Raw genomic sequence first — 25,812 nt, 5'->3', positions numbered from 1 at the left:
AGCCTGCGAGCAGGCTCACCTGAAGAAGGCTAGTTTGGCCAGCCGAAATATAGTACACCTAAAAAAAAAATCACCCTACGTTGTGTCGGTTTCTGCTTTTTTATTCTTCATTTCATATGTGAAGCCGATTAGATCACTATTGATCCAACATATAACTCGGCAGCAGGATCATCGTTCCGGTTGCTTGCTTAAACATTTTATAGTCTCCTCTGAGTCACACGCGCGAGCGATGAAGAGCAAAGCAGGAGTCTGGTGAAGAGGCGCCAAGAAAGTGAGGCCAACTTTCTCGCCTCGCGGCTTCGCCGCTCGATTTCGCGCACGCGGCTACGCCGCGCGCGCTTTTGTTCCAACGTGAGCTTGCTCACAGCCTACCTTTGGGGTTCCATTCCCATGTCTGCCAATGGTGCTTCATCTACCAACAGCAATATAAATATATTAGGTCGAGTTTGTGGCAAATTTGGGAACATTGCTTTTTGTAGCCGAAGGTGTGTTGCCTAAAGAACTAGTAGAGTGCCAAGTTTCAACGGTTTCTGCTGCAAATTGACGTCAGATATAGCTCTATCTATATACTTGATGTAATACAGTCGAAACTCCGGTTGCAAGCCTGCGACCACCTCCCCTCAGCGACCAGTTTTCTAAAATACCAAAAGTTTCCAAGTCAAATCACTATATTTGGAACTCTTGTAAACTACCGTCTCTCGTAAGGACCGTAAGCGACCGGGACCACTTTTAAAGCTAAAAGTTTAACCTCTCGTAAGCGACCACTTGACAAACAATAGAGCGGAAATTGGATAAAAAGGTGTTGTAACATTATCGCATTCTTGGGCAGTACAAGAGACGGAAATTTCTCAATAGGAAGTACCGGAGTTTTTTTTCTCAAAATTGACTTTTCACATGGATAAGACATTTAAAACACAGGATAAGTCTCTGAAGTCACCATATGGTGTAAGCTCTCGTAAGCGACTACTTCCCGTAAGCCACCACCTGTGCTTGACATTTGGGTGGTCGTTTACTGGAGGTTCAAATGTATTGGGTTGAGTGTATGACGTCATCAGCCCTCTCATTTGCATATTTTAATTTTAAACTTAAATTCTCCGGAACTGTTGCAGATATTTGCCAACGGTGAACGTCAGTTTTAATCTTATGTAAAATTCTATGTGATAATCCCAAAAATTCAAGGGATGAAACTTTGCACTGTAGTAACACTTTAAACGTGACACATCTTAGGGGAGGGACGCAGCAGCGTTGAGTTTCGATTTGTTTAGAGCATCTTCACAATTCAACAAGACATCCAAATTTTGGTCGATGAGACTTCCAGAGCATATTTTCGGTATTTATAAACTAGTTTTTCGGTGGACCCTGAGTTTTAGTTACTACAAAGTTTGATGAAGCCGTCAATCGCGAAGAGAATTGAAATATTTCCGCAACTGGTGGGTAATACTAAAGGTAAGTTTCGTTTGATGGACTTAACACTAACATAGAATTATTCCCCCTAAAATTAAATACAATTAAAAGAAAAAGCGTTCTTAGAAACATGTTTTGAATTCTTCTTCCACTGGAATTCTGGAGCGTTTCCGTTCGGAAATGCGGCGGCGTTGCGTGACACTCAAGCCATTGTGTAACTATTTTTAAGCTGCTATTGTGTAACCACTTCCTTTCTGCATATTCATTTTGTTCAGTAATCATTAATCCTTAAACCTTTCACTGTATAGTTTGATGCCTTGTAAACTGCACTTTGCCAGGATTCTTTGACAGTTCACTGGTAGCGGAATACAAACCGGTAAGCAACTTTATTGATTCAGTTTATTGGATATGAACCTTGCAGGTTAATTTGATAAGCTCAAAAACCGAAAACGTAACGAGGCGTTTATGTTCGTCGGTTTCAAAGTTCCGTAGTGCTGAAAAATAAGCGATTCTCTACTACCTGCTCGATCACCATCATTGTTGTTCTTGATCTGCTTGAAAATCACGATTCTTTGAGTCGTTTCAGTGGATTGAGAACACCTCTGTTTGTCAAACAACCCAACTTTAATATTAAAATGAAATTTACTGAAATGCTTGCTTTTGAAGACTCATATTTCTGACACGATGTTGGAAGAGTCTTGTTTCTTAGGATTGTTGATAGACGAGAGGGGAAAGTGAGTTATTTTGTGTCGCTGAGCGCGTTGATGTGGTAGAATGCATTTGTGTACCGGCTGAACAGTATTCGTTGTCGATGACAGTATGAAGTCAACCAAACTTATGATCAGCTATCATAGTTGTTGTTCAGTGTTATCTCTCTATGTCCCACAGGGGACGAAGACGATCATTAAACTAAGTAAGTATGCTAGCTCTTTCAATCGCGAACATGTTACAGATATTTTTTCATTTGAAGTGAGCTTGTCCTTTTTATCGAAATCTTCGTGAATTCGTCCGAATAGTTAATCTGATATTGAACGATCAAGTGGAATTTTACGTGTAAGAGCGAAGAAGCTCGTCATCTGCGCCCAGAGGTTCAATATCGATCTTCCTTGGTAACTATCGGCGGCTAATAAAGCTACTGATTATTGTTCTTGAAGAAGTCTGCTTTATACTTTATTAATTAGTTAAGGACTTTAAAGAGGTTCAGGTTATGTGATTTTACCTAAAACAATAACACATGCTCAGTGAACCGCTATGGTTTCTGTTTCTCTCGCCCCTATGTTTTTTTTTTTTTTTTTTATGGGAGGGATGGATGTACACAGGTTAGTGCAATATTGCTGTCGCGTGCAGTCGTCATTAGACAAGATTTCTGACGCAGCTACTGTGCCTGAGATCCTCACAAAATACGTTTGGATTACGCAAACTGAGCCATAAAAATTCCTTATCTTTATCACTTTGACTGAAAAAACAATCGACAAGTATAATTTCTCTAGAATTACTTGAAACAAAATGGATAAGGACGAAAAATCGAAACGCGATGGGAATTTGTTCTGTTCTCCAGGGTGGTCACGCAAACTTATCACGCGCTAATCAACCTACAATCATGGACAAAAGTCGTAGGACAGATTTGCACTTTTGGCGCTTTTGCGTACACGCCAGGCGCGAATACAACTTCACCTGCCTAACCTCGCCCCCCACCCCCCATACAATGTTGAAAACTAGTACGTGCAATTTCAGCTGATTTTCAACATTGTGTTGGAGGGCAGGGGGGACAGCAACCCGTTTATAAAGGATATAGCAGCGTTTTCTTCATACTTCAGTTCTAACACAAGGACTTTTGTCCACGATTGTAGTATAGGTAGCGTCTGCGAAAGTACACGAACCCTGGACACGACTAGCAACGTTTGCAGAGATCCTGAAACGTTGTCCAACTGTTTCTTGAACTGTAAGCCGCTTTTCTTCCATTTTATATTTTAGTTTACCTACGTACAGTAAATTGAACTGAAAGTCAAGAACTTGTTGAAATTCAACATAAAAGTTCTCAGTACAGTAAAAAAACAGTAGACGGGTCTGATTTGACTAAGTTAACATCAGATCTCGGTGGTCCCGGCAAGCAAAAACATTCATCTCTTTTTGAATACCGATACGGTCGACGAATTTTAGCATGCGCTACTGTTAAATTTCCGTGTGTAACGCAGGCTAACGAACGTCAGAAAACAAAAAAAACATGAAGTGCGTAATTTATTTATTTATGTATTTATGTATTTATTTATTTATTTATTTTTATGCACGGTCGTTGTTGTTTCTGTAAATTCGTTCCATGTTGCCAACTGATTGCCTGCGTAGCAAGTGTTCGCGTATGAGCGAACTCGCCTTTTAGCCCTGCGAAAATTATAGGGGCGGGGGCGTTGGGGCGAACAAGCGGAAATCTTGTCGTTCATACGGGAATTCTTGCTCCGCAGGGTGAGCGACTAACAGTTTGCTTTAATGTAGTATTTGAAACAAGTGGCTACCTGGTTCCGCACGCATTATGGTTATTTGCTATTTCAGGCTGAAAATATTTAAGATCAATTACTTATTTATATCGATATCTGTAAAATGCCATAAAAATATATTGTATGCGCTGTTGTTGCTAGGAAGACCAAACCACGACACCTTCAAAGAGGCCGAAGTTCGATTACAGTGGGCACTAATTAAATGTCCAAAAACGGTTAATGATTACTAGTGCATGGAAGAAGTAGCACCATGGTCAACCCCATGTTTTTGCAAATAAAAGCTTAGTTTCATTGACTCGTCTACATTAATATTTTATTCATTTAGATATAACGCGCTTGGAAAGCTACTATACACTGTGCATGGAATATTTTTGGGTTGCTGCATTTACTGCCTTGACGTTTGTAGCTTGGGCGTCATCAAGGCAAGTGACACTAGTGAACGAACCACAAACAGTCAGTGGATGGCATTGGGAAAAGAAGAAGACACCGGGAAATGGCATTAGAGGGGTAGGTTACCGCTGACTTGCATAAAGAGCGACTTGCTATCAACTGACTGACAGTGATAAGCTACAGTCTATAGGCTTCTATAAAGCAGAGAATTACCTGATGTTCATTTATGCTTTATTGATGTATTTTTATGACTGTTCATTTCTGCAGTGGACGAGGAACACTAATCCTACACGATATGTAGCATGTGATGTCGGCTTATCACTGTCAAATCCCCATCCAGACAATTGGTTGATAAGCGACCAAATCTCAATTAGGGACGCTAACAGGATCGACGTCACTGTCGACTACTTCATCAGAAGTTGTTCTACCTTGGGTAGCGATGCAGGATCTTTTTGCAATGATGCTTTTGACATGTACATTAACCACTCAAACCAGCTTATTGGAGATAAATCTCAATACCCTGACCCTCTCAGTAACAGGATGGCGTATGAAAAAACGGCAGTAATTAGACAGGCTACCAATAAGAGATTTTCCGAAACAATAGGTGTCCTTGTTAAAGAAAAGTATGTTATATTAGCCTTTCATAATTATGGAGCTTGCAGTACTATGTTCTCGGTCAAGGTTACTTATAACGTTTGTCCAGACGAAACACTCAGCAACTCCTTGATGATGCTACCGAGAACTGTAGCTCCAGCAAATCATTCGAAACCCATTCGAGTGGAAGGAAGTTGTGACAAAAATACGGTTCGTGTACCGGGCAGTTTGTTCGTCTATTGTCAAAGCAATGGTAGTTGGAACAGGAGTGGACTTCAAGGAAGATGCGTCTGTAAGGAAGACATGCAGAATGTGGAAGGAAAATGTCAAGGTACGCCAGAAGTCATGCATTGTACTTAACGAAGCAGAACAGGGTCAGAGTCACTAGTTTTTAGGTTGTCCGGTTTTATTATTTTGGGGATTAGTGCTCAGGACATGCGGAAAGGGAACTCGAAGTTATGTTTCGTTATTTTGACACTGTACCGCCCATAGACGCTTTTATTGAATGACCCTATTAATGTTCCCAAACAACACGAAATCTTCGCTCTAGAAAAGAACTCATTTCCCAATGGAGGTACCTACCTGGCCACCCTGTTTCAGAATCCATGCGGAAACGTTCTGTTTACGATACTAAGAAAGCGTAAGTGTAGGGGATTTCCAACGAATCGGTTTTCACTCTACACGACAAATTCACAAGAAGCTCCTTACTAAACGCATAGTAAAAGGAAATGGCGACTCAATAATACAACACAGTCTAACCGCAAGTAATGATAAAGCAAATGATCTGCTAAGAATATTGATAACTAGTTGGAAATTTCAATAGCTCAATTGGTAAAGCGTAGTACTACTAAAGTGGGGAGTGCTATGCTAGGGCACCTAGGACTGGCTGCGATCAGCTCCAGAAGACCCAGATTACGTTTGGAGCGCCCCCCGAATCGCCTTGTTGCTTTTGCCTCTCATTTTAGCCAGGTTGGATAGGCTCCTGGCCTTTAGGTTCCCACCAGGCTCAAACATGCATCGCTCAAAATTAAATTCGCCAATTGTAACTGGAAATGAAAATCTACAATGAATGTGTCTTGGGATAACACCGGATGGTTACCAGGAATTAAATAAAACTACGGAGAGACGTCAGACTTTATTCCGGGACACTAGTGATGGTGTATGATAGTATATAAAATCGACAACATTGCAAAAACGTTTTTGCAAAGGGGTCGGGAATTTTCAGGGCGACCTTCATGACCATGTCATCATATTTCTGTACGCTAGGCCTTGCTCAGTATGCTTCAGTGCTTGGTAAATTTGTTAGCTTGTAACGTTTCTCTTCCCACCCTAGCATGTCCAGTTGGAATGTACAATGACGAAAATGGACTTAATTGCTCAGGTATGAAACAACCTACAGCAATGCTAGCCAAAGTCAACAAATTCTGGGGATTGTTTCCTCATTGGTTTCCTTCTTTTAGTTTATAATTGGAATCTGCAAATGTCAATTTCGAGATACGGGAGTTCAGTGAAGTGGTTTTGTTTATCCTTTCTTGTTCGCATCTTCTCTGCCGCATGATAAATTGTGTATTTATGAATTTCAGTTTTACCATCAGCGCCAAGGAACGCCAACGCTACATTCGTCAACCAAAGTACAGTTGAGATAAGATGGCGCTCTCCATTAGTCACGGGAGATTCTAGTCACGTGTTTTATGAGGTCGAATGTCGTAAGTCATGTAACATTGAGGACGAAAAGAACTGTGTTGAGAAACCTTGTAGTAGTGATGTCAAGTACGAGCCATGCAGAGAGGGACTGAACGTGACCCAAGTGACTGTAACAAACCTCATTGCATTTATCAACTACACTTTTAAAGTCTACGCCAAAAACAGAGTGAGTGAGGTAGCTAAAAGAAAACATGGAGTTGGAGGAAATTTCTCGCCTATCACGTTGAGGACTTTGGGAACAGGTGAGTTCGCGCTACAGAATACTTTCGAATGTACCGTTTCATCGTGGTTAGATTCCTCCGAGATACTACTGTTAAGTACGGCGTCTTGACTTTCCATCACAATGGGTTACCGCCAACTTTTGGTAACTTGCTGTACTTGTACGACGTACATACGCGTATACTTTCTTTAATTAAATAAATTCCCTGGTGGATCTAGTACTGCCAAAATATTTCCTTCATAGAGTTTACATTTTATTTTACAGTCCCTGGTAAACCTGAAGTCGCTGTCGAGCAACCGAAGGACACAGTTGTTGTATCATGGAAACTGGAACAAAAGAACGGAATCATCAAAGTTTATCACGTGACATACATTAGAACAGATGATTCTTCAGAAACCGAGACTCTTATTACAAAGAAAATGGAACACCAGTTTGGCGATCTAAAGGCAGGAAAAACTTATGAATTTCAGGTACTTTCCAGTTGCTAACTTGTTGCAGTTATAGATGGCAAATGGACTACTTGACTTCGTTAGAAAGAATTAAATATTTGAAGCCTGCCGATTTGGTGGATCAAATTGACATTGTCTATTTTTGAACACAAATTTATTTCTCCATTTGAATGTTTATTCTGACCCTTATTGCACCAATACGCCAATATATCCTCTAGGGGACGACAACATATTTCCCTCCACATTGCTGTTTTTATATGTTTTAGGAACTGTGGCTGCATATACTTAGTTTCCACTCAGTTCCACAACATATCGACCAAATTTTATGACTCAGTTTCCATGGTATGCATCTGTCGACAGCGTGCTCCGCCCATTTCAAGGTTTTAAATTTTGACGCTCCTCCAATTCAGTGGAAGTTTTAGCATTGTCATATTGTTCACATCTTTAGCAAGACATTCTGCTCATTTTCTGACATTTGTGACAAAGTTTGAATCCAAAGTGGGTTGATTTACAAAAAAAAATCACATAAGAATAATTAGTACGCTGGACAAAACTGTTCTGGATCGACGTTTTACCACAAAAAATTAAAACAAACAAAGTGACACGACTAATTTTGGGATTGTCTTAAACTCTACTAAATTCCACACATGGAAACTTATTTTTATATGGATCACGCAAGAAAGGCTTGCGTTACACCTTGTCCAAATTTGGTAACAGAGTCACAAAAGTATGTAAAATCACGTGATTTCTGAGAAATAAGAGTCACATTTAGAGTGTTGTTTTGCGAAGAAACTCTTTACGTGCTGGTGGATTTTTGGCCAAGATTTTGACAAGAAAGCATAGGAAAGACTTACAACTTTATTTGGCCACTGAAATACGATACTGTCTTCAGAGACTGATCGTCTTTGAAGTCTTTAAACTGATCTTGCCACTAGACCGGTCTTCCGCCTGTTTTGAATATGGCTGCCTTTAGCTCGCGCTTCGCACAAGCCACAATTGCACAAGATACCGCTGTGTTAAAGCGTGATCGGCCGAGAACTTCAAACAGTGCTATTTTTGCTTTTAGGAAAGTTTTCGGACCTTTTTCGGAGCTCACCAACCAGGAGCTTGCCGTTTTCTCACAATTTCTTGCTTAGCAGCTTGAAATAACTTTCTTTGGTTTGCCTTGTGGCCTTCAGTGGTAGTAGCATCACAACTTGAATCTTTGTTTCTCTAAACCGCTGTTGTATTACAGGATTATAGTGCTGTTTAGATGGATACCGCTCCTTCTTCATAATATCTCGTCTAATTCATGAAAGATTTCCACAAACACGCCACGATGTTCTTCGCACAACAACACTGATCTAACACTACCATGTCAATGAAAACTATGACTATTTTTTTTTCTCAGAAATCGCGCAATTTTCCGTACTTTTGTTATTCATTCCGCAAATTTAGATTCTCTGTAACTCAAGTCTTCCTTGCGTGATCGACATGAAAATAAATTTCCATGTGTGGAATTTAATAAAGTTTAAGACACTCACAAAATTATTTGCATCGCTTTGCTTGTTTTGATTTTTTGTCGTAGAACGTTGATTCAGAACAGTTTTGTCCAGCGTACAACGGAGAGAACTTTAAAATGTCCTTAAATACAATTGCAAAGATCCTTGTCTTTTTGCAGGTGTTTGCTGAGAATAACTTTGGAAAAGGAGACGCTGGTGTGAAGAAGTTTACACTTCGAAACGGTTTGACTGCCAGACGTTGCTATAAGTACAGTGATGTTTTATAGCCTACTAGATACATGTATTTCTACGCTTTTGAAGCCGTTTTCAACAAATCGTTGCAAAAATACGGATCAAACCTTCGATACATTCTGATGGAATGGGCATTGGTCGTCCAAGTAAAATGAAGGGCTACTACAATCTAAAATTGCCTTTAACCACACTTACATTCACTTTATTTCCATTTCCTGAAGAAATTAATTAATTAGATAATTAACTGATTGTAATTACTCCTATATGCCACAGGAAAGATCCGACCTGAATGCAATGAAATGTTTGAATTAAGTGAACTAATTGTTTCATCGTTAAATCCCCTTTCGGCCAGTCTATCGTTCAGTTAGGGAAGGAGAGAAAACATTTTCGGTTTAGACCATTTTGACTTTTGAGCGGAGGGAGGGGGTGTGGATGTGGGTGATTTTGAAATTAATATATTCTGCAACCTCGCTTGTACCAAAAAAAAAATGTACACGACCACTGCCGAGAGAAATTCAAGCACATTTAGTGAGCCGGAGAAAAGCACGTTACCCACGTTGCGAGAAAAGATTTCTTAGTGCATGAAAGGACCCCACCACCACCCGCTCTGAAGTCAAGTGATCCACCCTTACTGTCTAAGCAAGTAACACACTGTTCGAATACCGTGATTAAATGTAATTATGTTTATTTAGGTGGAACCTCAGATAAGATGATAATTGTTCTTGGTGCTGGAGGTGGAGCCTTGGTGATAGTTATTCTTGTAATAATTATCATCGTTGTTTTACTTAGAAGGTGAGTCTGATGGATGAATAATACAATCTCCCGATTGATGGCATTTAATTTTGTTTCTTTTGCAAACCCTTTGCTTTCTGGTGCAAATGAAAGTTGATATGAAGTTGAGTTGTAAGAATACTTTAGATATTACTCTGAATATTGTTTAGGCGCCTACCTCCCAACCTTTTTTATAATGATTAATTTATCTCTATTTTCTCTTTATTTAGAAGAGGTCATAGGAGTATAGAAAAAGACTACATGCGCACCATTGAGCAAGGTACTTCCACATCACTACTGCCTTATTAAATATCATAAACAAGGTACATGAGCCACCTTTACAACTGAAAAAAAATATTACTCTAGGAGCAAATTAACTGGTCCAAGAAATAAGGAATGAATGAATGAATGAATGAATGAATGAATACTTTATTGAACCTCCCCAATGGGGCTAATGATGCCTGCATACAACTCGTTCACAAGGTCTCTCATTTCCTCTCTTGCGGGGAGAAGAGAGACCCTGGGAATGAGGTTAACCTGCATTCAACCCGAACAACCACAAAGTTACGCAATAATGACGCCAATTACTCGAGTTTGCTGGGAAGGTATTCCTGATAACGGAACCAGTAAGAGTTACTTGATCAACCAGCTTGTACTCGTTGCCATACGTTCATGACAAAACACTTCCTCTTAAAATAATGATATTTTTTACGGATTATCACGTGGAAACGAGTTTAAATCCATGGATTTCGTTTTATAAAGGGAGTGCGTTACAGTCCATGGATTCAGTGGATCAACGGAGATATATCGACCCTGGAAACTATCTCGATCTTCTGGAACTTCTGTCCACGTTTACTTCGGAACTCGAAAGGAGCAAGACTAAACTGGAGGGACTTATTGGACAAGGTAAAGAGAATATTGAATCGATCAGGAACCACGTGAGAGGAAATTTATCTTGACTCTTTGTTGATAAAAACTCTTTTCTTGGTTTTTCAGGGGAGTTTGCCGACGTCTACAAGGGAACATTAAAAACTAAAGATGGCAAAAATGTCGTTGCTGTCAAAGTCTTGAGAGTCAGTTTTTGAATAGTTTCATGAAAGATTTGCCTCAATAAACTTTCTCTCTTTCCTTCCCCTGTCTTAGCTATCTATTCTAGAATCTTTACAGTGAAGTGGATTACTTTTAAAGACCCAAGTATTTACTAATACTGTGAACTATCTTGTTAGATAGTGCATACCAGAGTGGATACGAGAACGTTTTCTGAAGGCTCTACTGAAAATAGTGTCAGTGGGTTGGCTCCCTGGTTAAATATTGGGTTGAAGGTTAAAGAATGGTGAATACAAAATGAGGCAATATCGCTTATCACTTGTTTCCTTATTCTAGCCTGGTTCAAGCGAGAAAAACCAAAAAGATTTCCTGTCCGAGGCGTCCATCATGGGTCAGTTTCACCATCCCAACGTAATCAGGCTCATAGGGGTTGTTACTCAAAGTAGGTGTTACACTAAGTGATTATCAACTGAAACTTCCTTAAATAATGACTTAGATGGATTAATGTCGAGCTAGATGTTAATGAATGATTACAATTGTTTGTTCCTTACATTTTGTTTCGTTTTCAGCGTTAATTAAAAGCAACATTTTCTGAAAAACGTCAAACTATACTAGTTTAGAAGGCTGGGCTGGAAATGTTGTATCCACGTACAGATGTTGTTGTGAATTTTGCCCAGTAATTGTAATTAAAAATTATCACGACGCTGGCGTTGTTCTCTGCCTAACTTGAGATTAGTCATCCTTTTTTTTGAGGGCTAATTGCAGGTAATTTTCTGTCCTGCGTACGCGACATGTCTTCTTCTGTATGCTAAATTAGGAAGTGCGTACTGGAAGATTCCTGTTGAGTTTGAGAAAATTTTAGAGAACTTGATGTTTGCGAAAGAGTATTCAGGATGTTTGATCCCTTGATGGTTTCAAAGCGATATCTTCGGGACGACACTTCGAAACACCCACTTGGGGTAGAGACATTACTTGTTGTTTTTACACAGTACGTGTTTGAAAATACTTATTGTCACCTCTCAATTTTTTTTACTTGTTGTAGGTAGGCCGATGATGATCATCACAGAATTCCTGGAAAGTGGATCACTGGATCACTTTTTGAAAGTAATTTACGTTTGATACGCGGGTGTATTTTTGATGCCATAGAATCTAGGTTACCCAATTTTTTTTATCTCTGTAAAATCGCTTTCAAATTGAGCGAATTCTCACAATAGTAAGTAGGGAAACACCAAAGAAGTAATAGCTATAAGCAGTGATAATAATAAGTGTAGGTAATCGTATGAACGCGAGTGGAATTAAAGATTTACACTACCAGTGATATGTGAAAATTCCCTGCAAATTGCACGAGCCTTGAAACGAATGCGATTTGAAAGAATATCACGAGTAGTGTAAATCCTTAATTGCTCGAACTTTCATGCGTTTACTAATGTACTAGTTTACCTAAATGGTACAAAATGCTGCCGAAGGGAAGGTGGATGTAAGGAGTGTCAATGCAGAGCAGGGTTGTTCCCATACAGAACTCAGGATCGTCGGTAACAGTAACCAACTGGTTTATTTAACTTCTCGGATTACAGCACTCACTCAGCAGCACTAAGCTTCATTACACTTTTCATTGCTCCCTTACGACCAAAACTCGCGCTCTTGTACAAGTACACCCGGAATTTCCAGAAACTTCTCTAAAGAATTAAATAGCATTGTTGCAAGGTTTCGAATATTACATGAGAAATAGAAACATTCCAGAAGGTTTTAGGTCACGGCTGAATAACGTCCAGTTCGAGATTTGAAATAACAACGACAAGCCGTAATTTTTGCACAGGATTGAAATGAAGTATATTCTTCCTCCGTGTGATTTCCAAAATGTTGACTGTAGTTGTGCAGATAAAAAAAAATATAAACGGTACGCAAATATCGCAAGTAACACTTGATGAGAGGGAACTGTGCTTCAAACTATAAAACAGGTGCCTGGTTAAAAATCAAAATTTTGCTTGCTGTTGTAGCAATTGACACAGTTAAACATCATCAATAACACAATATAACATTGAACCTTTTTCACGAGTGATTACAACTGGTTTACTTCTACACTTCTGGTTTTGAGAGCTTTAACACTTACGGTAATTAAGGTAACGATAAAATTTTCCACTGACTTGGTTCTCTATCAGGGCGGGCGCCTTTGACCTACACTAACTTCTTCGTTTCTGTAGTTTTCCAAATGACTTCTGTTAGTATTAGGTGAGACTCCACAAGCGTGATTTGTTGGATATTTTGGACTGATTCTCCTGTTGTTCCCGGTAGCTTTCATTCTTATTTTCATCGATCGAAGAGAATACATGGAAAACAGCGCATCTTCATAGAAAGCTGCCTAATACAGAAAAGGCAAAGATTACAAAGAAAAGTTTATAAAGGAAAATAGGAGCGATAAAAGAAGCGTCAGAAATAGCAATACAGAACAGAAAACTGTCACTCACCTTCATTTGCTGCAACCAACGATGCCAGAAAGAGAGAGAGAGCACAAGATCAGACTGCGCATCTTAATTCAGCCATTCGCGCATAACCACAATTCCTTGCGCCTTTGATCTTACCGCTACCACAATTCCTTTAGGCTCGATTTGCGCCGCTCTCTCGTGTCTGGTATACATCGAGCCTACAATTCCGTTAATTTGCACTGCAGTGCGAATTGAAAATCAACGATAAATTGGCCCGCTCTCAGCCAATCACAATGAAGTAATTTTCTCATTCATATGATAAGTAATAATCTAAGTGATAACAAGTTATTATAATAACTACTTATTAACCTCGAACGTTCGGTCTTTGTTACAAACCCTCTTCATGAAACTGTTCGAGAACTTTGCCTGTGTTATTTACTTCTCCTTTTACGTGGAATGATCTGTTCTGTTTTATAAGAAGAGCAATTAGGGATTTACACCTTAAAAGTTAAACTGATGTGTCCCCAGTCCATTTCAGTTCAAGCCCTTGAATTGGAACACACTTAAAGAATACCCTTTTTTCTTGATAGGCACGTGATGGTCAGTTGACGAACCTGCAGTTGTTAGGAATGGCTAGGGGTGTGGCTTCTGGAATGGCCTATCTGTCAGGGATGAACTTTATTCATCGGGTATGTTGTTACGGATGGCACGACAAGACGCCATTTGCAATGCAACTCAACTCGTTTAATGCGTACTTCATGTAAGCTACATAGAACTAGAACGCACATGTTTACTCCAAATATGGTAAGACAAACCATATACGTAACATCTCCCTTTCTTTAAAAAAAGAAAAAACTAATAAACAAATATCTGGCAAAAACTAGCCTAAAACAAACTTACACAAATCCACTTTGTTTCTGAAAGTGTTCTATGTCAAACTAAATCAGTTTATCCGAGCTTGCTAAAACAAACTTAAAGTGTTCAAAGTCTAGCCTTTGCTTAACGCTTCATGTCAAAATCTTTAAATCTTGAAGGGGGACGAACAGTCCGGGTTCTTGTCTTCTGAGGTGCTAACAATGGAACATTAGTCTCTTCAGCAACAGTTTCATTCAAGGAATCTTTGTCAGGCCTAGTAGGTATAGCAGGTAACTCAGGTACTCTAGGTATCTCCTTGTGATTTACTCCTGACTCATGTGAGCTAACCTTGGTGCTTTGCTTTTCTGGTGTCGAGGATTCTGCTGCAGGCCTCAGAAACTGCCTGTTTCTTCGGAGGGTCTCACTGCCTGCTTGGACTACATATGACCTGTCTGACAGTTTCTCGACACAAGTGGCTGGTTTCCACGTTTGGTTCTTTCGCAGGGGTGCACTTCTGACTTCTTGTCCAATCTCTAATTCAGGTAACTGCTTCACATGACGGTCATGGTAGAACTTCGCCTTTTGCCTTTTCCGCTCTAATTTCTCTGTAGAATGTGGGCTTACTTTGGGACGGAGAAGGCTTGACGCTGTTGGTAAGAGAGTTCGTGTTCGGCGCGACATAAGCCTCTGGGCGGGGCTGTCACCTATACCTTCAGTAGGTGTGTTCCTGTAGTCTAGTAGCGATAGCCATGGATCTTTCCCATCTCGGTCCGCTTTCTTAAATAGCAGTTTAACTGTCTTCACTGAAGACTCTGCTTTCCCATTTGACTTTGGGTAGTGTGGTGATGATGTCACATGGTTAAATTCCCAGCTGAGTGAGAACTCGTGAAATTCTTGACTGCTATACTGTGGTCCGTTGTCTGAGACAACAGTGTCCGGGATTCCATGTCTACTGAATTGTTCTTTGAGTACTTGTATAACTGCACGTGAGGTGGTATCTTCAAGTTCACTAACTTCTACAAAATCTGAGTAATAGTCAACGACTGTGAGGTAATTCTTTCCACTAACAGTGAACAAATCTGTAGCCACTTTACTCCAAGGTCTGTCTGGAAGTTGATGAGACTGCATTGGCTGACTAGCATTCCTAGCCTGAAACTCGGCACAGACAGCACATCTCTCAACCAGGGCTTTGACTTCTGAATTCATTCCAGGCCAGAACACGATGTCTTTGGCCTTTCTTAGACATGATGCGACTCCTTGATGGCTTGAATGAATTCTTGAGAGCATCTCTGGCCTCATGGCTTTGGGGACAATCACTCTCTGACTCTTAAATAGAATACCATTGTGGAGTGAAATCTCTTCTCTGTAGTTCCAGTAGTCACGAACTTGTACTGGGCATTGCTCTCTTCTCTCAGGCCATCCTGTTAGAATAGTGGTCTTCAGGCTCTCTAAGACGAGGTCTTGTGCTGTGCACTTCTGCAGCTGAGTTAACCTTTCTGGAGCCACTTTGATGGAATCAAAGGGAGTAAGTGTTTCAAGTTCAAGAGCGAAAACTTGAAAGTTGTCTGTCATCTCCTTCTTGACAGCAAGCGAGGCTCGAGACAAGTGATCGGCAACATACATCTGTGCACCTGGCTTGTACTTAACCTCTAGGTTAAAGCGCTGTAGCCTCAACATCATTCTTTGTAGTCGACATGGAGCAGAGAGGATTGACTTCTGGAAAATGGACTGTAAGGGTTTGTGATCTGACTCAACTGTTATCTTTTTACGACCGGCGAGGTATTGACTGAACCTTTCGCAGGAGAAGACAATCGCTAAACACTCTTTCTCGATTTGAGCGTATTGCCTCTCAGTCTGTGATAGGGACCGTGAAGCAAAAGCAACTGGCTGGCCTTTTTGTAATAAAGCTGCTCCTAACCCGTATTCACTCGCATCACATTGCACTGTGACTTCTTCTTGAAGGTCATAATACTTGAGCACAGGGTGTTTGACCACAAGCTCTCGCACTTCCTGGAATGCTGTCTCATGATGCTGGGACCAGATGAACTTTGCATCCTTTGCTGTCATCTCTCTCAGTGGCTGGGCGACCTCTGATAACCTAGGGAGAAACTTTGCCAAGTAATTAACGAATCCTAAGAGACTCAGGAGTTCCTTCTTGGATGTAGGCCTCGGCATTTCCTGAACTGCCTTCACTTTCTCAGGATCTGGCTGTAACCCATCTTTGGTGATCAAGTGTCCCATGAATCTGACTTCAGACTTCTTGAGGTTCAACTTGCTGCTGTTTAGACGCAGATTGGCTTTTCGAGCTTGCTCTAGCAGACGAATCAAGTTCTCATCATGATTTCGATTTGCTTCTTCATCATTCTCTCCATAGCCCATGACCAATATGTCATCTCTTATCACTTCTACACCGGGAAGACTATCAAGCTTCTCATGCAATTTGCATTCGAACTCTTCTGGAGCCAGGTTGATACCAAAGGGTAGCCTCAAATACTTGTAACGCCCAAAGGGAGTCCAGAATGTTGTCTTGAGACTGCTGCTCTCATCTAATCCAACCTGGTAAAACCCATCTTTAGCATCTCAGGTACTAAACACTTTGGCATTGCTAAGCTTGGGCAACAACTCATCTAGAGTAGGCATTTGGTACTTTGGACGGATGACTGCCTTGTTAAGATCTTTAGGATCCAAACAAATCCTAATCTTATTTGGTGTTGCGACAACCACCATACTGCTAATCCAGTCGGTCGGTGCTGTGACTTTCTCCACGATTCCTTTCCTTTCCAGATCATCAAGTTTGGCCTTGACCTTATCACGCAGGGGAACTGGCACTCGGCGCGGAGAATGCTGCACTGGTTTTACGCTGGGGTCTGTGATAATGGTTGTATCACCAATATGGCCTAACCCTTCAAAAACATCTTTGTACTGAACAAGAATCTGATCTCTGGTCAGGTTACTACTGCTTTTCAGGACATGAATGGACTCTTCAGGATCTATATCCACTTTGAGAAGTCCCAACTGCTCACAAGTCTCAGCCGATAAGAGGGGTTTGTTAGAACTCTCAACAACTTGGAATCTCAGGTCCAGACGCTTGCCCCTTCTCTCTGCTGTGAGTGTGGTCTCACCTACAGGCTTCATCAAGCTACCATCAAATAGCTTTAGCTGGGCATTGGACTTAGACAAGGGGGGATCACCATTCTGCAACAGCTGAACTAAATTTCTGTGACTGATCACATTACAAGTTGCACCAGTGTCCAACTGACATACTAATTGCTCTTTGTACTGCTCTTCTATCACAAAGGTAATACTGGATGTCAACTGTTTACCACTACCATTAATTGCAGTAATTTCTTCTATCTTCAATAATGATTCCTCAGACTCGTAACCTTCTGCCACTTCAGCGACATGAACCTTCTCTTTGCCTGCCTGACACACTTTGGCGAAGTGGTTCATTCTTTTACAATTGCGACATTGTTGACCATAAGCTGGACATTCTGTCTGCTTGGCATGCTTCTTTTGTTGGCCACAATATTTACATTTCCATTTTTTGTCAGGTTTCTTTGGATTTGGTGGTTTCTTCGGATGAGAAGGCATCTTGCCTTGCATCGGTTTACGCTTCACATGAACTAAGTTCAGTTCCTCATTGTTTTGTTTCTCATCCTTTTGAATCGACTTTAGCTGCTTATTCGTTATTTCACTTGATTTACACATGTCAAGAGCTTTATCCAAAGACAAATCTTTCTCTCTGAGCAATCTAGCTTTTGTACCCTTATCTTGTATTCCAATAACTAGCCTGTCACGTATCATTTCTTCTGCAAGTGCTCCAAACTGACACGATGCTGCGAGTTTTCTTAATCTATTGACATAGCATTCAACAGTTTCTTCGGGTACTTGAATGCAAGAGTTAAAGACATACCTCTCATAGACGACATTTCTCTTTGGTAGGAAATCGTTTTCCAGCGCCTTCAATGCTGAAGTTATCGTCAGTACTTCGGTGCCAAAATTCAGATTCAGGAAAATTTGCAGACACTCCTTTCCCATAACAGAACGGAAGGTTGCTAATCGGATCGATTGACTCTTCTGATCCAAACCCGTTGCTACCTCATAATCTTGCCATTGTTGCTTAAAAAATTCCCAGTTGCTCGTGATATCTCCACGACAAACCATAGCGCTTGGTACTGGAAATTTTGAAAGAAAACTGAGGACTTGAGGCGGCGGAGTAGGCTGTGGAGCTTGCGGTGGAGCTGGTGGTGGAGGATCTTGTTCGGTGTCTGACATCGTTTCGCTGGGTTTCAACGCACGTGGTCGATGTTGAAATTCGCTGTACGTACCGTAAATCAAGGAATTGTCGCTTCGTTTCGCTTCAGTAACTGCTTTGACTGAATACCAACCAGAAGACGTAATCTTGAGCGCTGCAGCTCGCCATAAGATCAACAAAACACTTCTGACACCATGTTACGGATGGCACGACAAGACGCCATTTGCAATGCAACTCAACTCGTTTAATGCGTACTTCATGTAAGCTACATAGAACTAGAACGCACATGTTTACTCCAAATATGGTAAGACAAACCATATACGTAACATATGTAATACAACCGCTAAATATAACAAGCCGCAGAACAATGAAACACTAACTTTTCAGGCAGTATTTAATGCTTTTCATCACGTACTATATACCGTATTTGTTTATATATGTGTGCAGCTCTATTGCTAACACTGCGCTGAGTGAATAAGGTTCCGTAGCTAATAATGATACCGCCTTTAATAGAGGAGGATCCACGGAGTACGAGACCGTTGGACTCAAAACTGTTCTTTCTTTTCATTAAGGATCTTGCTGCTCGTAATGTTCTCGTTGGTGAAAACATGTCGTGCAAAGTGTCTGACTTTGGTCTTTCAAGGGAGCTGGCCGATGACAATCCGGACTCAGAGTACCAGACACAGGTACATCTTGCAGTTTTCCACTCTAAAATCAGTTCACGTTTTAATTTGTTGCGTGGGTTTGTAACACTTTAAGACCATCCCACGCGTCTGGGATAAATAATGCGTCTGGGTTTTGTGACCTTCAAAAGTGTTTAGTTTTAAGTCTGGCATTTGAAGTCGACATTTGAAGTCGTCTTATCTTCCATCTCCATCTAGTTTTATATTATGCTTTCCTTGACAAATATGATCTTTATCTAAAAGCAAATATTGGTATGCGTTTGGATGACTTGAATAATTGGATGGAAACTACTAATCCTTTTTTTTTTCTTTCACTGCCTTAAAGGCTGGTACAATCCCTGTTCGTTGAACCACTAATCCTTTTTTCTCTGCCTTGAAGTGCCCTAAATCCCTGTTCGTTGAACCTATAATCTTTTTTTTCCTCTGCCTTGAAGTGCCCTAAAAATTCCTGTTCGTTGAACCACTAATCTTTTTTTTCTCTGCCTTAAAGAGCCCTAAAATCATGTTCTTTAAACCACTAATCTTTTTTTCTCTGCCGTGAAGTGCCCTAAAATCCGTGTTCGTTCAACCACTAATCCTTTTTTTTTCTCTACCTTGAAGTGCCCTAAAATCCCCGTTCGTTGAACCACTAATCTTTTTTTCTCTCTGCCTTGAAGGGCCCTAAAATACCCGTTCGTTGAACCACTAATATTTTTTCTCTCTGCCTTGAAGGGCCCTAAGATCCCTGTTTGTTGAACCGCTAATCATTTTTTTTCCTGCCTTAAAGGGTGGTAAAATCCCCGTTCGTTGAACCACTAATATTTTTTCTCTCTGCCTTGAAGGGCCCTAAGATCCCTGTTCGTTGAACCGCTAATCATTTTTTTTTTCTGCCTTATAGGGTGGTAAAATCCCCGTTCGTTGGACCGCGCCGGAAGCGTTGCAACACAGGAAGTTTAGTTGGGCAAGTGACGTGTGGAGTTTTGGTATTCTGGTTTGGGAAATCATGTCATTTAGTGACCGACCTTACTGGGACTGGAACAACTATGACGTAAGTGATCACTGTGTAATATCGCTGTGTTAACATCATGAAACAAGATTGCATAAGTCGTCAAGTGAGCCAGCATTAGTCACTGTGGTCACTCTCCTCGCGTGTTCAAAAATTATTACTGAACCTCAAATAATCATAATCAAATCGGAATATTTCACTTGATAATGATGTTAGGCGAACGTCGAAACGGCGTCACAAAATGTTAACTTTTTTACACTTTGAACCAGAGGTTTTATAGTTAGATCGTATTGCAAACCTCTTCTTTTACGTGAATAATAGAACGAATGTTTCAACAGGACAAACCCATCAGTACTAACACAGTACTGTTATCAAAGGGGTCCTTGTAAAAACGTAAAAGAAAAAATATAGACATCCAAAAAAATCTGTCAAAAGTATCAATAAAAGTTACATATAAAAATCACATTTAAATACTTCCCATAAAAACTACAACTGAAAAAGTTCGTTGACCTTTTGTCTAAATAGAACTCAAGAATTCATATTTCTAACTATAAACTGAAGTTCCTGGTGTTGAAGTTTTGGTTTGTCCTTGTAAAATAAGTTTTAGGAAGTAGGAAGTCAAAAACACAGGCAAAATTTTCTTTCTAATAGCTGTCAACGAATGGTATACAAATGTTCACACTCTCCAGTCCTGAAGCTACCGCATGCTACGAATTAGTTGCTTTTGTGAATTTGAGTAGCTCGGTGTAGTTAAATTACAATAAGATACTTGCAAGATGGGACATACACTGGGGGCTACAAGGAATGATGTTGATGATGATGATGATGATGGTGGTGATGATGATGACGATGATGAGGATGATGATGATGAAGATGGGACATTAGCTGTACATACACCCCTTTCTCAGTCTAAGATCTTTGACGGGATTGGGAAGAATCGATATTGGTCTGTAATTATCATTCTCAGCTGAGGAGCCAGATAAACTTACGTATGCTGATGACGGTGCGGCCATCTCTTCTAATAAGTCCTACTCCTCAGGAATGGAAACACTAAAACACACAAAAATACCGAACACGATCATATTTAGCAGAAAGAGATGCCATAAAATTAGATACTAGAGCGAAATGTTATTAGTGAAATGTTAAAAGAATAACGTGTTCATTTCATTTAATGAACTGTTGTCTCACCTGGTTTCCAATCGTTCTTATTTTCGCAGGTGATTAACAGGGTGGAGACTGGTTACCGGCTGCCACCTCCAAAGGTATGGTTTTTGGGTATATTCTGTTGGTCATTACATATTAACTTAATAGTATAGGTAATGGTAATCGTATGAGTGCGATTGCAATCAAGGATTTTACTATTCCTTTTTTTTAACAACGACATTTTTGTTTTGACAATAACTACATTTCTTTTACAAAACTTACTACTTTACAATAACTACACTTGTACAATACTTACAACTTTACGATAACAACATCAATTTTACAATACTCAACAAGTAAAAGTCAATTACTTATAATACAACTAGTTTACTTTTATTTTTATTTCACTATTCATGATATTTGAGAATTCTCTCAAAATTGAACAAGACTTTATAGAATTTTCAAATAGCACGATAAGTTTAATCATTAATTGCCCGAGCGTTCATACGATTACTCATTTCGTGTATGACTGACTGTGTGCGTTAATTTGCGCCGCAGTGCAAATTAAAAATTAACGATAAATTGGTCTGCTGTCAGTCAATCACTTTAAAATATATTTCTCAGACCTTAATTGAAAGAAAAATCAATCTCGTTTCGAGAGGCCGCGATCCTCTTGGTCAGCACCAAGAACCAAGACCTCTGAGTCAGCATTAGTCACTGTGGTCACTCTCTCTAAGCATGTTCAAAAATTATTATTGAACTTTAACACGTGTGCACAATCAGACCAGAACCGGCTAGAACTGAGTGTCTTAAACATCCTAGCAAGATTTGTTGATGGCATTATAACTTTAGCATGTGACAGACTTTGATGCCTTATAGCGAGCAGTGTGACCTTGTAATAAAATGTTTGAAAATATTTGTCCTTTGACATTATTTCTTCCTCGAAGCTACAGACTTAAAAGTGTCCGCTTCTCGGCTGCGGACAAAAGTTGTAGCATATGTGTTCGCGCCAAATTGAGGATGTCAAGATTTTCCAGTACAAAATAAGACATTGTCGTCATATTATTGTCACAATTTCTCTCTAAAACAAGTAAAAGTTAAACTTGACAATTTTGTCTCCGAGAAACTTAGTTCCTGTGATCTGTTACTTTTCGTTGTCTTTCGTTGTGTCTTTTTATTTTGGTCTGTTTTTCGGCATTCCTTTCTTTCACCATTGCTGACATAATTTAAGATTGCTTTATATACGTATGAGTCTTTTCCGTTCTGTTTATTTATCCAAGGGATGTCCAAAAGTCGTTCATACTTTGATGCTGGACTGTTGGGGTGAAGACAAAAACAAAAGGCCCAAGTTCTCTGAAATCGTATATCGCCTGGACGGACTAATTCGCTCTCCAGAATGCCTGAAAGACAAGTCTTTGTCTCTTCACTCCACGTAAGTTTTAAAACGCTACATTGCACACACGTGAGGCTGCTAAGTACGTAAGCAGCGTAAAAAGTTACTCATGGAGGAGCATCTTAAGAGCTCTGTAGCCTCCTAGTTAGCTTATCGCCAAAAGGAACTTTCTTCTAAGACGAAAATAGTTGATAAAAGTACGAGCGGACAAACTTTTATGTGACGAATTATGGACTATGCATGTCCGCGTTATTGTCAGTCATTGTTAGTAATTGTCAAGTGTGTTGTATTAGTTATTTGTAATGTATAGTGAATATATTCGTACCCTGCTAGCAGAGGTTTCTTTCTAGCAAGTCTTTTAGCATTTACGAAGTCGTTCGCGTCACTTGTATTTCGCGTAGTCGCGTCTCTTGCATTTCGCGTAGTCAGGGTACCCTGGCTAAGCGAAATGCAAGAGACGCGAACGACTTCGTAAATGCTAAAATACTTGCCAGAAAGAAATCTCTGCTAGCAGGGTAATATATGCGCAGCCGGCAATCAGTATTCTGGCGTCGTAGAACTTGGATAGTCGCTCGCAATATGCTCTGTTATTAAATAATCGCTAACCAAGAAATCTCTCGTTGCACTTTAGTTAATGACATATCGTCCAAATCATTTTCAAGTTTCGAGTATTATTTTTCAGGTCTTTGGAGGGAGATATCCCAGAGTTCCATTCGGTGGATGAATGGCTGAAATACATCAACATGGCAAAGTATTCGGAAACATTCAAGGCTGCAAACATCAATACCCTCAACCAGGTTGCTAAAATGGAAGAGAACGATTTGAAAGCAATGGGAATCAAATTAATCGGCCATCGAAATAAAATGAGTAAAAGTATAAAAGCCATGAAATCACAATTTCACAACAGGGGTCTTGATGACGATGAAGCCGCGATATGATTTATTCATTCATCAGGGGAGAATTTTCTTTATGATGACTTCACAAAGTTAATCAAGTTAGCCTATACTGTTCTGAATTTTCCTTTTATATCATGAGAATTGTTATTGACTTTCTATCAAGTATTTTATCCAGAACAATTTCTCCGTTTGCAGTAATTATATCAACCAGTACTCAGACCATATTTTTTTAATAAAAAAGTAGCAAAATAACAGTAATCTCGTTAAAGAAACTCTGGATTAATGTTTAATTTCCAATGTTCTGAAGACCATTCTTTAGACTGCTTACAGCCTGTCTCTTATTGTCTAACGACTTTTTCTCCTCGTACGCAAAAAGGGCTTTAATTTATAAACGATCGACGAGAAATTTTCCCAATCTCTTCTCATCTTAAGTGAGCTTAACAGCGGCTAAATGTCGTCCTTAAGTACGTTAAAATCAAGGTGCGCGCAGCCCGCTCTCGGCGACTTTTTCAGTCAGTTTAAGTGAGTTTAACAGTGGCTATATTTCGGCCAAGCTGAGCGTTCAATTATTTTTTCCCTGTCGATTTCACTGAAAACCAAGATCCTCTCGAGTTAGTTTAGAGTTCCTGGGACTCGGCAATGTCGTCCAAGTTCTTGGAAATCGACCCTAAGTAGGACGAAATCAAGGTGCGCGTAAACCGGTCTCGGCTACTTTTTCAGTGTCAAAATTAAGTGGGGCTTTATTTCGGTCAGGAAGATCGAAACCGGGCGTGCAATTATTTCTCCCCTGTCGATTTCACTGAAAACCAGGCTACCACGAGTTAGTTTAGAGTCCCTGGAACTGGGAAATATCGCCCGTTCTTGGAAATCAAGCCTAAGATTGTCAAAATCAAGGTGCAGTAATGTTGTGTTAATAGTAACATCTGTTTACTATCACTTGCATATTATATTGTAGTTGTTATTGCAGTGTTCATCTGGGTTATATGCACATGTACAATAGTACAACTTGCCTAACCTGTAATACACAATGAATATAATAGTGACACATTTTAAAAGGGTATAAATGATTATATGCAGAAAAAATATTGTATTTCTTTAATTTGCTTTCCTTTCTATTCTCTCCCCCCTGCTGCCCCAATAAAAATAAGCTACCTACCTAACTAAGGTGTCCAAGTGATATTTCTTGCTTTTCTGGAAAGGGTTAAGAAAGAAAATGCTAGCTATAATGTCGTGCTCTCTCTAAAGAAACACTGGAGTTAAAATAATTCTTTTAACCTAGAAAAAAGGTATTGTCATGTACAGCATCTGTAAATTTTGGTAGAGTTACATGTAATTTTGAATCTCTATGAAGACTAGGAATTTAGGGACATTAATAGCACAGTAAATTCAAACCATTCTTTGTTTCTGCAAATAAATTTTCTGACTGTTTTGCTGTGTGATTTAAATAGTTGCTTGATACATTTAGACACATGTATTTCTTTGGTATGTAAAGTTTCCAAATTCAGCTAAATTATATATTAATAATGATCTCATATGATAAATACAGGGAAATATTCAAACAGCTTTCATGAAAATGTAAATAGGTTTATGATCACTGTAGTAAGACTCCAGGGTACCTGCTAATTGTACACATTGTAATACATTGGTATATACATGATCTATCTGTGTACTGTAGTCAGTAGTAAACTGGTTAATCAACTGAGTGTATCCTTTGTCTGTTATAAGATATTTTTCAGAGCCATTTGTTCTGAATTTGCCTGCATTAGATCAGTATTGAAATCCCCAAGCAGTACATTCGGAGTTTTAGATTCTGTGAATACTAAGTCATGAAGATGAGTAAGAGGATCAATCAACTGTGAAATTGTAACTAGTTTTCGATCGATAGATACCAATGACATTAATATTTGGAATTGGTTGGCTCAACACCATTACAGTGATTTCCAAATTATTAATTAAAAGTTATATCTGTGTGGAATTTCAACTAATTCCTGATGGCCTTGGTTTGCAGTGAAATGGACACAGCAAAACTTTTTGAACGCTTATCTTCGAGCTTCTGGCCTAAAATATAGCCCAACTTCACTTTAAGACTGAAAGAATAGCTGAGACCACCTTGCGCGCATCGTGATTTTGACCAACTTCGGCTCGATTTCCCGGAATTTGGGGGATATTTTCCAGTCCCGGAGACTCTAAACTAACTCCTGATCGTCTTGGTTTGCATTGAAATAGACACAGCTGAAAGAGTAGCCGGAACCGTCTTGCGCGAATCGTGATTTTGACCAACTTCGGGTCGATTTCCCGGAGCTTGGCGGATATATTCGAGTCCCGCGAGCTCTAAATTAACTCCTTCTGGCCTTGGTTTTCGCAGAAATGGACAG

General features: G+C 39.8%; 1 protein-coding gene across 1 annotated transcript; it reads left to right on the top strand.

Moving 5' to 3' along the window:
- Positions 1-1,089: 1,089 nt before the first annotated feature.
- Positions 1,090-24,873, top strand: LOC110040160 (ephrin type-A receptor 4-like). Its single transcript, XM_089281752.1, has 20 exons — positions 1,090-1,446; positions 1,713-1,780; positions 4,222-4,403; positions 4,554-5,211; positions 6,214-6,261; positions 6,464-6,826; positions 7,069-7,274; positions 8,914-8,977; positions 9,679-9,778; positions 9,988-10,037; positions 10,520-10,663; positions 10,754-10,830; positions 11,141-11,250; positions 11,851-11,908; positions 13,818-13,916; positions 18,910-19,023; positions 19,898-20,047; positions 21,223-21,267; positions 22,429-22,580; positions 23,224-24,873. The coding sequence occupies exons 3-20, from the start codon at positions 4,257-4,259 to the stop codon at positions 23,477-23,479; spliced, it is 2,841 nt and encodes a 946-aa protein (XP_089137878.1). The 5' UTR covers positions 1,090-1,446; positions 1,713-1,780; positions 4,222-4,256; the 3' UTR covers positions 23,480-24,873.
- Positions 24,874-25,812: the final 939 nt, after the last annotated feature.

Source organism: Orbicella faveolata, unplaced genomic scaffold (assembly GCF_042242905.1).
Source record: "Orbicella faveolata isolate gen_17 unplaced genomic scaffold, um_ofav_v1 contig_12, whole genome shotgun sequence".
Taxonomy (NCBI): domain Eukaryota; kingdom Metazoa; phylum Cnidaria; class Anthozoa; order Scleractinia; family Merulinidae; genus Orbicella; species Orbicella faveolata.
The sequence above is the reverse complement of the archived record's forward strand: the minus strand, read 5'-3'. Positions and strand labels throughout refer to the sequence as shown.